Below are 12,613 nucleotides of genomic sequence, written 5' to 3' on the forward strand. Positions count from 1 at the left end.
TTCCTCACGTGATGAAACCACACTGCGGCTACGCGACTAACGCCGGGCCTCGATGGATCATGATTGGAGTGATGAGAATCAAATAAATGAAAAGGTGGAACCATTCCACTTCCCCCCGAGCAAAGAACCGGGCGGGGGTCGCAAGTCTGCTTTTTAGCCCCGGGGGTCATGTTGATCTGATCTGCACGGAACCGGGAGCTTTCGTCCGCCCATCGAGGCTACAGCTACTATGGAGTCACTGTATGCATGAAGACGGAGGTAACAAGAAGGAAAACAAAGAAAAAGACAAAAAAACCAGCAGCGCTAACGGACTAGCGATCTCCGGTGGACTCGCAGCAATGATTTACACGGAGTTACTGTACCTCGAAAAGAAGAAGAAGAAATAACGGACGATAGCGAGAGAGGCAAAAAGAAAAGGAAAAATCATCGTACTGTACTTTTTGACCAGGGTAGCCTACTACTAGGCCACGGTTGTCACATACTAAGCTTAGTGTTCAGAAGCTTGCGTATGTAGAGTCCTTTTGTTTACTCCATCACCTCGCTTACCATGTACATTTGTGTCTATTGTGCCCGATGAACCCAGTTTGCGGCTTTTCCATTCTTTCTAGAACACCAGGCGCGCGGCGATTATCGAGCGTCAGCAAGGGAGCTTGGAGCTATGAGCTTGGACCTTCCTATGCCTGAAGCTTTGTATTGTATGAACCATACAGTCTGACACGAAACACATGCCTGTAATTTGTAATCTGTAATTAAATATGGTAACTAATTGAAATGAGACGCGGTCTAGGATCCATTTTTTTTCTACCGTACTCCGTCTTCACGAACGGCGGCCGAGAGGATCGGCCGATGGTACGCCGTTTTTTACCTGAAGAAAATCGTCTGGGCGTTCAGGGAGAGGAAAGTGTAATCTAATGGCAATCAAGTCCATTAACCGGTAAGATAGTATTGCGTATACGATAAAATAAAAATAAAAAACAATCAACAAACTAAAAATGTCTTTAGCTCAGGTCAGAGGTCAGACCATCAACCGTTGCCCGCAATTAGGCTGCAGATGACCGACGATCTACCAGCCGCTGATCAGACTGCGGTAAAGAAAAGCGAAATTCAAAAAAAAAAGAAAAGAAAAGAAAAGAAAAGAAGAAAAAGAAAGGAGCAGCCCGATGCCCGACATCACGCGGGACATTTCTTGTCGCCGTTGGCTGGCTACTGAGTTAAAGACAAGACAGGGGGGGACTGAAGGAGTATATTATTCATCCGGCAGTAATAAGTTAACTAACTCATTGTTAGTAGTACTGTAGTCAAGCAATCTATTCACGTATCAACTGTACAATCTACAGTAGTATGGATTAACAGGGCATTTCCGAATTGCTTGGCCGATCTAACGCGACATCCGAATCTAGTGGAGCATCAAACCCCGATTCTCGACTCTGGGCTCGACTTCTTTCTATTTCTCTGATCTTCGGGGTATTTTTTCTAGTTTATTATTTTTTTTTTCTCTTCAAGGGTGGTGTGGAGAAATACAGATGGGAGATGAGGGGGTGCAAAGAACAGCAACTCGGCTGGATCGCTAGTAAAAATCACAGCCGAGCGGGATATTTGTGTCCTGCACGATGCCCGTGGTGGAAACCATGTTTTGGAATTTTTGACTGTGCTCCCGGGTGTTGCCGATAAGTTGGATGGAGAAGCGGATTAGACACACACACGCGAGAAGTTGAGACCCTCAAGTCATCTTCAGCAACCCCCACTGGACACGGCCTTTTTTTCTCCTCGTTTCGTTTCCCCCCAATGTGCATCATCCCCCGCGTCGCCGGGTTTTGGAGTGTCCGAAATACCCAACGCAATAACCGTGGTTCGCTCGAGGTCGGAGGTGAAAAGCATCCACTTATGTCCGTTCTGACAGGACAAGATACGAGTTGAATAGTTGGCTATGAAGTGTTGTGGATTTTCATCGGCGCAATATGGCACTACCTATGGACGACTATCAGTATCTGACTCGCTCATCTTGCCTAAATGCGACACTCCGGGGACTGTTGGTTCCCTGAATTGATCTACTGGACGCGGAGATAGCGGACGAATGAATGGTCGATGGAATGAATCATGAGAACCGGATTATTGAGGCAATTCGACCGCCATAGATAGTCATGTTGTCACTTTGTCACATCATTAAATCGTCGGCTGTTCTTCATTCTCCAATACGTTCTTACTGTTGAGTATACAAAATAAGGCAGATGCGTTGGCAGACGCATCGTCCCCACCCTCTGCATCTGAGGCCAAATTGAGCTCGCATTAGCTCTTCTCTCCCATTCGTTCCCTCGGTCCCAGGGCCACGGCAGGCGTCGCAACAGGTGACGGTTTGTAGCCCAATAGACGCCGCGCGTTTGTGTTGGTTTTTTAACTTTTTTGGCGGCATGTCTTTTTTTCTGCTCCCTCTTCTCCTGTCAAAAAGGGTGTGCAACTTCGATTGAAGACTTTCAACAATTCCATCATTGAAAGAATTCAAAAGGTAAAATAGGACCCTCCCGAGATTCGGATGATTTCCGGCGGGGGCTTTTCCTTTTCCCTTCTTAACGTCGGGGTCAAAGCGTCTTTCCCCCGAGCCCACTCGCACATCAACCACGGTTTTGACCACTTTTTTCAACGATGAGGTGCTCGCCTGCGGCCTCGGAACCTCACATGGAGACCGGCGTCTATACTAGTCGAACCCCCTAGTTCTTTTCCCTAGTTAGTTACGGGGGTAGTACTGTAGTAAGGTACTAAGTATGTAGGTGAATTGAAACATCGATCTAAAACAGAAAATGCACGCGAGTCCGCGGTGGCTCTAATCTCTGCATGATTATCTTTCAAGGCCCGTGCTGGGATTGGCTCGCATGGCCCCCTGCTCAATCTGATCCCTGCCACATCGCGCACACATCACTGCGCGACTCCATCGCCAGTGTTTGGGAAGGCTGGCCTATCAGCCAGGGGGCGATGGGCGGATTGTGGAAGACGATTGCGCAGCAGCGTTTTTCTGCGTGCTTGTTGCCTTTTTTTGACTTTTGGCTCTTTTCTTTTTGGCAATTGTACTCCCGTACTTGTCCTTAATATACATGCATTACTCTGATGGTTGCTCTGCAGTGCTGCATTGTAGATAGTTACTTTTTTTAGATCACGTTGAGCAAATCGATTATGCTGGCAGTCTGGCAGATAACTGATATGCACCTCCTGTACGGAGACAATAGTTAGCTAAACGGTAATACATCATCTCGGTACGAAGAATTACCGCAATACGACCGTAGCCAGTCGATCCATTAATCCTTCGTGAATTACGGAATTCACCACAGGCGCGTCCCCACAATTTGTCATTTGTCATCGATAATTCGTGAAATCTGAATAATCCGCGCTACAAGTGTAAAAGGCTAAAGGTCGGTAACGCGCCTGTAATTTTTGCATCTGGCAGGCTGGCGTGCATCGGTGTGGATTCCCCCGCGTGCGCTCATCATTGCCCAGCTTCGTATTTGAATGAAATATCTTGTACAGTATAAAAAAAATTGAAAAATAAATGAAAATAAAAATCAATAGGCAAAAGAAAGATCGACCCTGTCGAAAGATGGACCTCATCATGGCGATGGAAACAAGCTGTTCCACCAACATGCGGTGCCAAATTGCCGCGCCTCTTTCAGACAAAGAGAGTCTTCCTTGCCCCCAAAAATGAAATCATTGAATGATCAATTCGTCAAATGATCAGAACCCTAAATCATGATTGTCGGTGACCGATTATCACCGACAAGGAACCAGAAATTATACCCGATCCAAAGAATTGTTGCTCGTCTTTATGGAGTATATACCTTTTTTTCCTTTCATACGGTAAAGACCGAAGTGGAACGCCCTGGGCGCGGGATCGCCACCAGTAGTCTAAGACCTCTTCCTTCTTTACGGACAATTTCAGATATCAAGTACAACAGTGGCGATATATGATTGTTTTTTCTAGCCCACGACAGGGCTAGAAAATCCAGATTTTGATAGTCCGCTTCAAAAGTTCCAATGCTACAGAACAAAATAAATAATAAATTATCAAAATAAAATGATCCAGAACCACCGGACACGGAGCTCCTAGTCCGGTTCACCGGTCTCTAACCCTTCTTTTACTTCTCTGGGGGTGGATCCGAACGCTCGAGTTGCCCTTCGACTTCGAGGCACATCCACTCGCCGGCTACTGCTGCTGTATGCTCCTGATGAATCTGGTTAATGCTTGCCCCCTCCTCCTCCCTCCACTCTCTTGATCCCCCACCCATACCCATAGTTACTTCCCTCGCTGTTAGCCCCAGCCTGGTGTGTATCCGCCCGTACAACGAATATAACAGGGGGCCAAAAGGACAAGCCAGCCTGACCCGGACAATTGGTAGAGTGCACCCAACAGGACTGTTAGCCTGGGGACTATTTTCGATTTTTTCTGATTTTATGGCTCGCATTTTATTTCATATTTATTTTTATTGGACTTGTTGGTCTTTTCCCTCATTTAAGCCCGTGTCTCCAGGTGATCGACCATAAAACTAGAATTCCTTTCGATCGACAAACCTTGCTTCCCCTTCTTACTACTTTCTGACTTCTCGCCCTAGAGGTTAGATCTTATACTTCCCTTTCTCCTCCACCTGCCTGTCAACCTGACACATCCGGCAGTTTTCAGTCTGAGATCGTCATCTGCAAATATTCAAATCTCGCCCTAATATACATCAGTCTCCCCCCGCCCAACATCATCAGAGTCTATAATCTATTCCAGAGAGGACGATAGTACATACCATCATCCTATATATGCAGACCGTTTAAATTATTTTTCTTGGTTTGCTCAACTGCATATCACGAAAGAAAAGGATCAACGTCATCTCGGCAATTATTTCGCTCTCGAAGACTGGCGAAGTCTGTTAGTTACCACGCAAAAAGCAAAGAGGACAAGGAAATCAATCACATCATCGACCTCACAAGATCAGATCTTCTCTGTCTGACACCTTTCGACCGTGGACTCTCACAAGAAACTGGAACAAACCAGGAAGAAAACTCCCCAGAAGGAGAAAAGCACATCTCACCACGCGACTATCGTCATCACATCATCACTACTACTACACCATGGAGACCCGCACGGAAACATACACACGCCACCAACTACCCTCGGCACGGCAAGGCCGAATGAAGATTGACTCGTTGCTGAACCCTTCTGCTGATGGCGGGCCGGATGAACACAGCAGCACGACAGGGTCGCCATACAGCCAGCACGCGACGATGTCATCCTCGTCACACAACAACGGCTACGCACATTCACCGGGCTACCCACCATCCCCAAACCAGTATTGGTACTCCTCCAGATATCAAGGCTACCACGACACCAGCCCGGGCGCAGCATCCACCGCCACGACGCACACCAGCAGTGGCAGCGGCAGCGGCAGTGGAAGTGGCAGTAACTCGCACCATCATCATCACCATCACCAGAGTCAACAACATTCCTCATCAAATGGCCAGCACCACCATCACCACATGTTCCTGTCCTACCGACCCACGAACGGGTCTACCCGCTCATCACCAGACCCGTACCACCCACGCGAGCGATACGACTCCGTCTCATCCAGCTCCAGCAACAACGGCGACCGGCGGCGGCCACCACGTCCCAAGTACGAAGAAGAAGAAATGTACTTCATCTGGTACCACCGGGTCGACCTGTGTCAGGAGTGGAAGGAAGTCCGCGAGAGTTTCAACCGCCAGTTCCCCAGTCGCCAGCGGCGTGGGTTCCAGGGTATCCAGTGCAAATTCTATCGATTCATCAAGGAGAAGAAGTGTCCGACGCTACGGGAGCAACGGCGTATGCGGGATGGCGAGTTTCTTCGAGAGGGGGCTTCGATGGGGGCGGATTCGGGCGCTCCGAGGTTTGGTGTGAGGGAATGGGCGAATGTGTGGTATCCGTGGATGCGTGAGGGTGAGGAGATTAGCCCGAGGCAGTCGCGCATGTCGACGTGATTATCAGGGACTCTCCACGACTCATGACCCTATCTTCATTTTCTTTTTTGAGATCTCGATCTCGGTCTTTTTTACTGTGTTTTTTTGTTTAATATCAAAGGAATGATGGGACAGCTGGAGGCTATTTGTCATTTTTTTTGCGCGCCTTTTTTGTTCCAAGATACCTTGGTGGGAGTTTTTTGACTGTTTTTTTCAGCTACTTTGGATCTTTTGGTCGAAATATTCTTTCGCATTTGTTTTTGGGATATTTGGGGGCTCAGGAGGTTATCTGCTATTCTTGTTTGGAATCATTCTACCTCCCCATGGACTCGTTACGATGGGAGGAATTCTGTTTTTGCGGGCATTTTGCCTTTCCACTTCATGTCTTTCTACTATATAACCTACCACCATCTACTACTATAGTCAAAATCCTCAATTTCATGATCCTAGAGCGATCAATTCTTCTGTCAAAAGTGACCTCTTGCCATTTCGAATAACACCTCCTACTTCGTGTATTTATCAACAGATTGACCAACACTTCCCCGTCGAGCAGGCAACACTCACCCTCCAGCTAATCAAACTCCAGTCAAGCATTGTGTGAGCATTCATGCAAGATGAAGTTTACAGTCCGCCTTGCACGCCTTGCCGCCCACGCACCCGCTCTACCAATACAAGACAAATACAGCGCCGACCCCCATCGCCCAGACCTCCAAGGCGCTCAAGAATCATACGTTGAAACCATGGGGTGATCAACCCAACAACCTCTCTGCACGGTAACCAAACACGCAAGAGAATAAATAGAAACTCAAAACACAATCACTTGCCCCCTCCGACCTTGTCGATGATCCTGCAGTGAGCCCATTAGGCCCCAGAAGAACTCCGAAGACCCAATCTTCGGCCGCTCGAGTCATGTCAGGCCCTAGCTTTGGGCTGTGTGCATACAGAACCGGGAGAATTAGCCCCTTCGACTGCGACATGCTAATCCTTCAACGGGGGCCTCACGGCCCTCCGCCGCATCTTATGGGTGAAGGAGTACGAAGACTCCAGGCGGAGAAAATGGAGTTACAGAGCTGCCCGCGTGTCATGCACTCTCATTGCATCAGAATAGCCCCTTTTTCTTCCATCTGGGGGGCGGGGAGTGTCGCAGACCCTTTATTGGGGCCGGTGCGTTGGCCCTGGTCTGGGGCTATATGAACATGAGGGGAGGGGGCATTGAGTAACAGGGCCAGTCTATGCGTATATGCTAATTTGAAATAGGCGGGCAACCAGACATGGGTAAACAGAAGATGGAAATGATGGTCGTATACTCAGTGCTGACAATTGATTACAGTCTACAACCTACTCATAGACTAACCAAGTAAGAGAAGATCACGCAAATCCCGCATCTGACAGAGCTCCCGGCTCGCATCCGAGGAACAGCTCAGTCTCGAAATAGAGGATGACGATTCCCAGTGGGGGCAGCGATCGACGATCGCTCTGCCCTGAGGATTCAGGATCCAGCCCGGACAGCCTCGGTGGGCTTGGGCTTGGGCTTAGCGAGGATTCCGGCCAAAAAAGGTAGTTGTTTCGATTTTATGATGATCATTATCCTAAGGTCGCAATTTTTGCCAGAATGGACGGCAGATCCGGGAAGAATCAGGCTGTTGATCTTAGTGAATTAGGAATATGGGCGTACATACAGTGGTCTACTTGGCAAGTTGGCAGCTAAGAGCCGCAAGGCAGAGAAGAGAAGAGAGTTCACGCCAAAGGGCAGAGGGCTACCCTAGCGTCGCAGGTTATCGGCCAGCCTCGCGCAAGACTTACTGTAACCAAGTAGTACTGCACATTCCTATTCTTCATGCACTTTAGATTAAGCGAAATATTACTTACATATGAAGATGCTAGTTACAGATCACAACCACTCAGTAAAACCCTCACGGCCAGCCCCTTCAGGCCTGGATGCAGGTTTGATCTCCGATCCAATCACCCTTATCCAAGTCATGTCTCAGCCTCACAGGACGCACCTAACACATGTTAGTGTAGTACGGCTAGCGGGCCACGCGCAAAAGGCACGTCGATAGTCGCAGGGCAAGCTAGAAAGACTACTAGACCAAGGCTAGCACAGATAGGGTAAATAGACTAACAGGGAAAAAGAAGCCTAGCCAGAATACTTAGTACTGTAAGTCTGTAACTGTAATATGCAGTACAAAAGTCCGTAATTCTCGGGAATACGATACCTTCATACGGAACTACTCCATACTCCATATTCGGTCCGGTTCGTTCGTTTAGCTCGTTAGTTCATCTGGAGCTGGTTTAGCTGAAATTGGCTCGTGCGTTGGGGGCCGTTACGGCATTGGCGTTAGCATTGGCATTGGCATTGCTGTATTTTCCTAATTAGGACGTTGGCCGGATTTATTGAACTAAATGACGGACCTACGGAGGAAACTGGAACTGGATTTGGAGTCGGACCACGGAGTACGGAGTATGTACGGAGAAACTATTTACTTAGCGACTATCCAAGTAAAGTACCGTCGGTACTACATTAATTAACCAATTAACTTGTCCGTAATTTCAATAACTCGTCAATCCTGATTTCCATTTCCGTACTTAGTCGAGTGTTCGGCTGTTCAGGGATGTGGGGACGCGATTACGCATACACGCCTGGTGGAGCTGGACTGGAGCTACTTACAGATGGGCCGATGCGATGCGTGTCCTTAGCCTCGAACGGCCAGTCTGAGGTTCCTGGCCTTCCATTGCACCCTAACGCAGCCTACCCATGGCCAATGTAACAACAACAGGCATTGCGGCTGGAAGAGGCATCGCTACTCCTCGAGGTGGTTGGGCACGGTCAAGAATGTGCTGCTGCTTGTGCATGGGCCTTATAGCGGGCGTACATGAGCGGTTATGACGGGCCTCCAATAACTGTTAGAATTGAACCTTGTACACTTAGGACTCCAGGCCTAGCCAACTCGACTCTAATGCAGACACGTTAGTGTAAACTCGAGTCTGCATATCCCATCTACCTATGAAGCAGTACAATCCGACCATCCAGAAACAAAAACGCCTTTAGCGCCGCAAGCCCTCGAATTTGTAATGACTCCCTTCAATCACGGCCCCGACCAAATGCCGACAAAAACATGAAGAGACAAACCGCAAAAAAAAAAAAAGCAAAAAGTAGAAAGTAAAAAGCCCTGGAAGAGAGGCAAATCTTCAGAAAACAAAATCCCAATCCTATCACATCCACCATGACCATCACCATCACCATCTCAACAGAAGCGTTCATCGTTCATCGTCGCGATCGTGCTAGTTTACCCGATACCATGGCGGGCGGGACGCGCGGAGCGAATTCCGAACAAATGAAATCCGTAAGAAGTAGCCTTTAAACGCCCCTCTTGCTAGATTCGTAGTTAGTGTGATGAAGAGGGTTCGACGACGGGGAGCTCGTGGAATCGATGTGTGGGCACTGGGCGGAGGGGGGAATTTCGATTTACGCGCTACTGTAAACTGGATTTAACCAATTAGATGGGGCGGATGACCGCAGCGTTGTGTGATCACCTGTTTGATTGATATGCGGGTGTGAATGGAAGGGACATGACTCGAGGGGAGTTGGGACTTGGGACTTTGTTGTTTGTAGGCTGTTCCTCGATGACCAGGTATTTCGGAAGTTTTGGTACTTTTTCAAATATTCACATCTACTACTTTCTAGTCTGTATGAACTTCGAAGTGAGCTTGAATGGGGATTCATATTCAATTTTCATATTATCTTCATTGTGTAAGGCTCATTTTGATGAGAATGTCATTAAAGTTCTCCGAATTTCGTTGATATGTGCCTCTTTATCGACACCCATCAAACTTCCCCAGAAAAGAGCGCACGAAACAAAAAGTGCCTCAATCACAATGGCGGACCATTGTCCCAGTGGATGATAAAGCCGTCTTTCAACGATCTATCCAGATCACATCGAAGTTATCTGGACGGGTCAAGCGAAGGAAATCGAAGGCGATCACACAGCCGCGACGGCGGAAGCCATACGGTTGGGAATCGTGTTCCCGTGGAAAGATGTGGCGACCTTGCAGCTATTCATATACAAAATCAGATTAGCATACACTCATCTCCCATTCCACAGTGAACGATCGAATATTGACTCACGGGTCAGCCATGAACTCGGCAGCGTAATCCGCCCAGTCCTCATCCTGCTTTAGCTTCTGTCTGAAGCTCCAGCCGTCGGTCAAGCCGCAGAAGAAGAAGTAGGCAGAGCCAGTCTGATAAGGACGGTTAGTGACTTTGTCTCATACGACGACAATACACACGGGGACATACCTTGTTCTTCTCGGCGCGGATTTCAAAGTGGTCCACTTCGTACTCCATAGCACGGACAGTAAGTGCCTTGATGGTCGCGGCGTCGAGAATTCCATCAACGCGCACCAGGCGGGAGCCACCAGAGCCGATCTTAACTTGCAGAGGAGGGGGAATCTCCTGGCCACGGGGAGCCTTCTCAACGTCGATAGTAACCTCCTCAGTGGGGTTACCAGGGTTCGCAACCTTGATGCCATTGGGGAAGGCCTCCAGGTATGCCTTGCAAGCAGCCTCCTCGCAGTACTGCACAGTGATCTCTGCCATTTCCGAGCGGAAAATGCAGTCGATAGCGCCACCATGGACGAGGCCGATAACATCCGAAAGGCTCATCCAGTCCGGAATGTTCTTGAAGAGGAAAGCGCGAGCAGGAGGCTCACGCTCAACAGGAGGCTCACGGGTTGTCGTAGATCGGCCAGTGCGAATGCTTCCGATACCGCCATTGGAGAAGAAACCCCGGGCATGTGCCATCCAATCGTCATTATTGGTCAGACCCGGGTTGGCCAGACTCGGCTTGCTATCGGCGCAAGAGGCAGGAACAAAGGCCTGTGCCTTGGGGTTGGCACCGCCGAAGCTCATTGGCTCAGCAAGGTTCTTGGAAGCATTGCTCTGAGCATGGATACGATCCGCGGCCTCCTTGACGATGTCCAAATCCTTGGGTTCATTGTAGCCCCTGCGCTGGTTGATGAAGGCCTTAGGAGCATTGATGGTGTGGGGAGCACTGACGGTCTTAGGGGCATTGACGGTTTTAGTAGCATTGATGCCCGTGGCGCCGGTGAAGTTCTTAGGAGCGTGGACACTGCCGTTAAGGCTCTTGTCGGGGTTAACGCCCTTGGACTCAACGAGGTTCTTGGGAGCCTCGAGGGTCTTCACGACAGTGGGGTTTATCGGCTCGCGGAGGTTCTTGGAAACATTTTTCTGAGCTTCGATGCGAGCAGCGGCCTTCTTGACGGCGTCGAAGTCCTGGGGTCCCTTGTAGCCCTGGCGCTGGTTGATGGTCTCGGCGGCGATGGGGCTCTTGCGCTCGGAGAGGTTCTTGGGAGCAGTGGGGGTCTTAGTAGCGACGAGGCTCTTGGACTCAAAGAGGGTCTTAGGAGCATCGGTGTTCTTGACAGTGGTGGCGTCGTTATCCTCGTCGGCCAGCTGAGCATTCACGCTAGCGGCTATTTCCTTGACCATGTCAATATCGTGGGGTCCATTATGGCCCTTGAGCTCATTGAGCTTCTTGATGTCGGTGATGTTCTTCCGCTCGACGATGTTCTGGGCAGGATCGACGGCCTTGGGAGTGTCAATCTTGGGAGTATCGAGACTCTTGACGGAGGTAGACTTCATGGACTCCTCACACAACTTAGCAGCCTCGCGTTCAGCGCGTTCGGCATTGATGCGAGCAGTGACCGCAAAGATGGCCTCGGAATTCTTCAGTCCATTGTAGACCAGGCGCTGGCCGGAGGGCTTGGAAGCTCCATTGTTGTTGTCAGTGCCGGTGCGGAAGTTGGATGGGCCCTGAGTCTGTCATTCACCAAAATCAGTCAGTCACACATTCTTCATGGAGGGCAACCGGGGCCGGGTCTATGCGAGACATGACATGAGAGAGCCCACGAGGTCCAGGACATGTCTGCCCGCAGACCGACTTGCAAAGGAGGAAGAAACGGGTACTTACAGTTGGGACAAAAGGACGACCAGCGTTGTTGTTGTTGCCCTGAGCCATTTCGGCATAGTGCTTGCCATCCTCGTTGAGGTTCTTCAGGGGCTGTGGGGGCTCAGGTTTGGTCAGCGTATGTCCATGATCAGTCGAGGTAGTTGCGATGGGCCACCGTCAACAGAAGTAAGATCACCGAGGACTGGCGAGTCTCCCGTGGTCTCCTTCCATAACAAGGGCTTGGGCAGTCACGTGCGCGATATCCAGATGGAGGAAAAATATAAACATACCTGGTTTTTGACGAAACGACCGGCGGACTGAGCAGCAGGCTTGGGAGCAGGTCTGCGAGAGTAGTTACCGGTGAATCGAGCAGCAGGACGGGTGGAAGGCTTCGCGTGGGCGAACATGCTGGTCTCCAGAGGCTGGGAGCCGCGCTGCTTCAAGTAGATGGAGACGCCATCGTAGAAAGCCTTTTGGGCCTCCAGGCGCTCCGCCAGCTCCTCCACAGTGAAGGGCTTGATGGGCTTCGAGTCACCAACGAGCTTGACGCCCATTTTCATGAAGCAAGGTATGAATGACAGTGCGATTGAGAGTGAGTAGAGAAGAGGAGAAGATGGAACTGTGCAGATACCACGTGACGAAGATGCGTTCAAGCAGAGATGCGTGAGCGTGAGCGGAGGGTG

The 12,613-nt window shown here is 49.6% G+C and overlaps 2 protein-coding genes across 2 annotated transcripts; one reads left to right on the top strand and one right to left on the bottom strand.

The window, feature by feature from the left end:
• Positions 1-5,100: 5,100 nt before the first annotated feature.
• N7473_013304 (uncharacterized protein) lies at positions 5,101-5,982 on the top strand (the record flags this gene model as incomplete). Its single annotated transcript, XM_057159243.1, has 1 exon — positions 5,101-5,982. The coding sequence occupies one exon, from the start codon at positions 5,101-5,103 to the stop codon at positions 5,980-5,982; it is 882 nt and encodes a 293-aa protein (XP_057001979.1).
• Positions 5,983-9,941: 3,959 nt separating this feature from the next.
• On the bottom strand, positions 9,942-12,484 carry N7473_013305 (uncharacterized protein; the record flags this gene model as incomplete). The annotated part of the gene is made up of 5 exons (XM_057159244.1): positions 9,942-10,014; positions 10,088-10,200; positions 10,259-11,800; positions 11,952-12,041; positions 12,221-12,484. 5 exons carry the CDS (start codon positions 12,482-12,484, stop codon positions 9,942-9,944), a joined length of 2,082 nt encoding a protein of 693 aa, XP_057001980.1.
• Positions 12,485-12,613: the final 129 nt, after the last annotated feature.

The sequence above is a fragment of the Penicillium subrubescens genome (genome assembly GCF_028828155.1).
Source record: "Penicillium subrubescens strain IBT 31985 chromosome Unknown utg000014l_segment0_segment0, whole genome shotgun sequence".
NCBI classification, from domain to species: domain Eukaryota; kingdom Fungi; phylum Ascomycota; class Eurotiomycetes; order Eurotiales; family Aspergillaceae; genus Penicillium; species Penicillium subrubescens.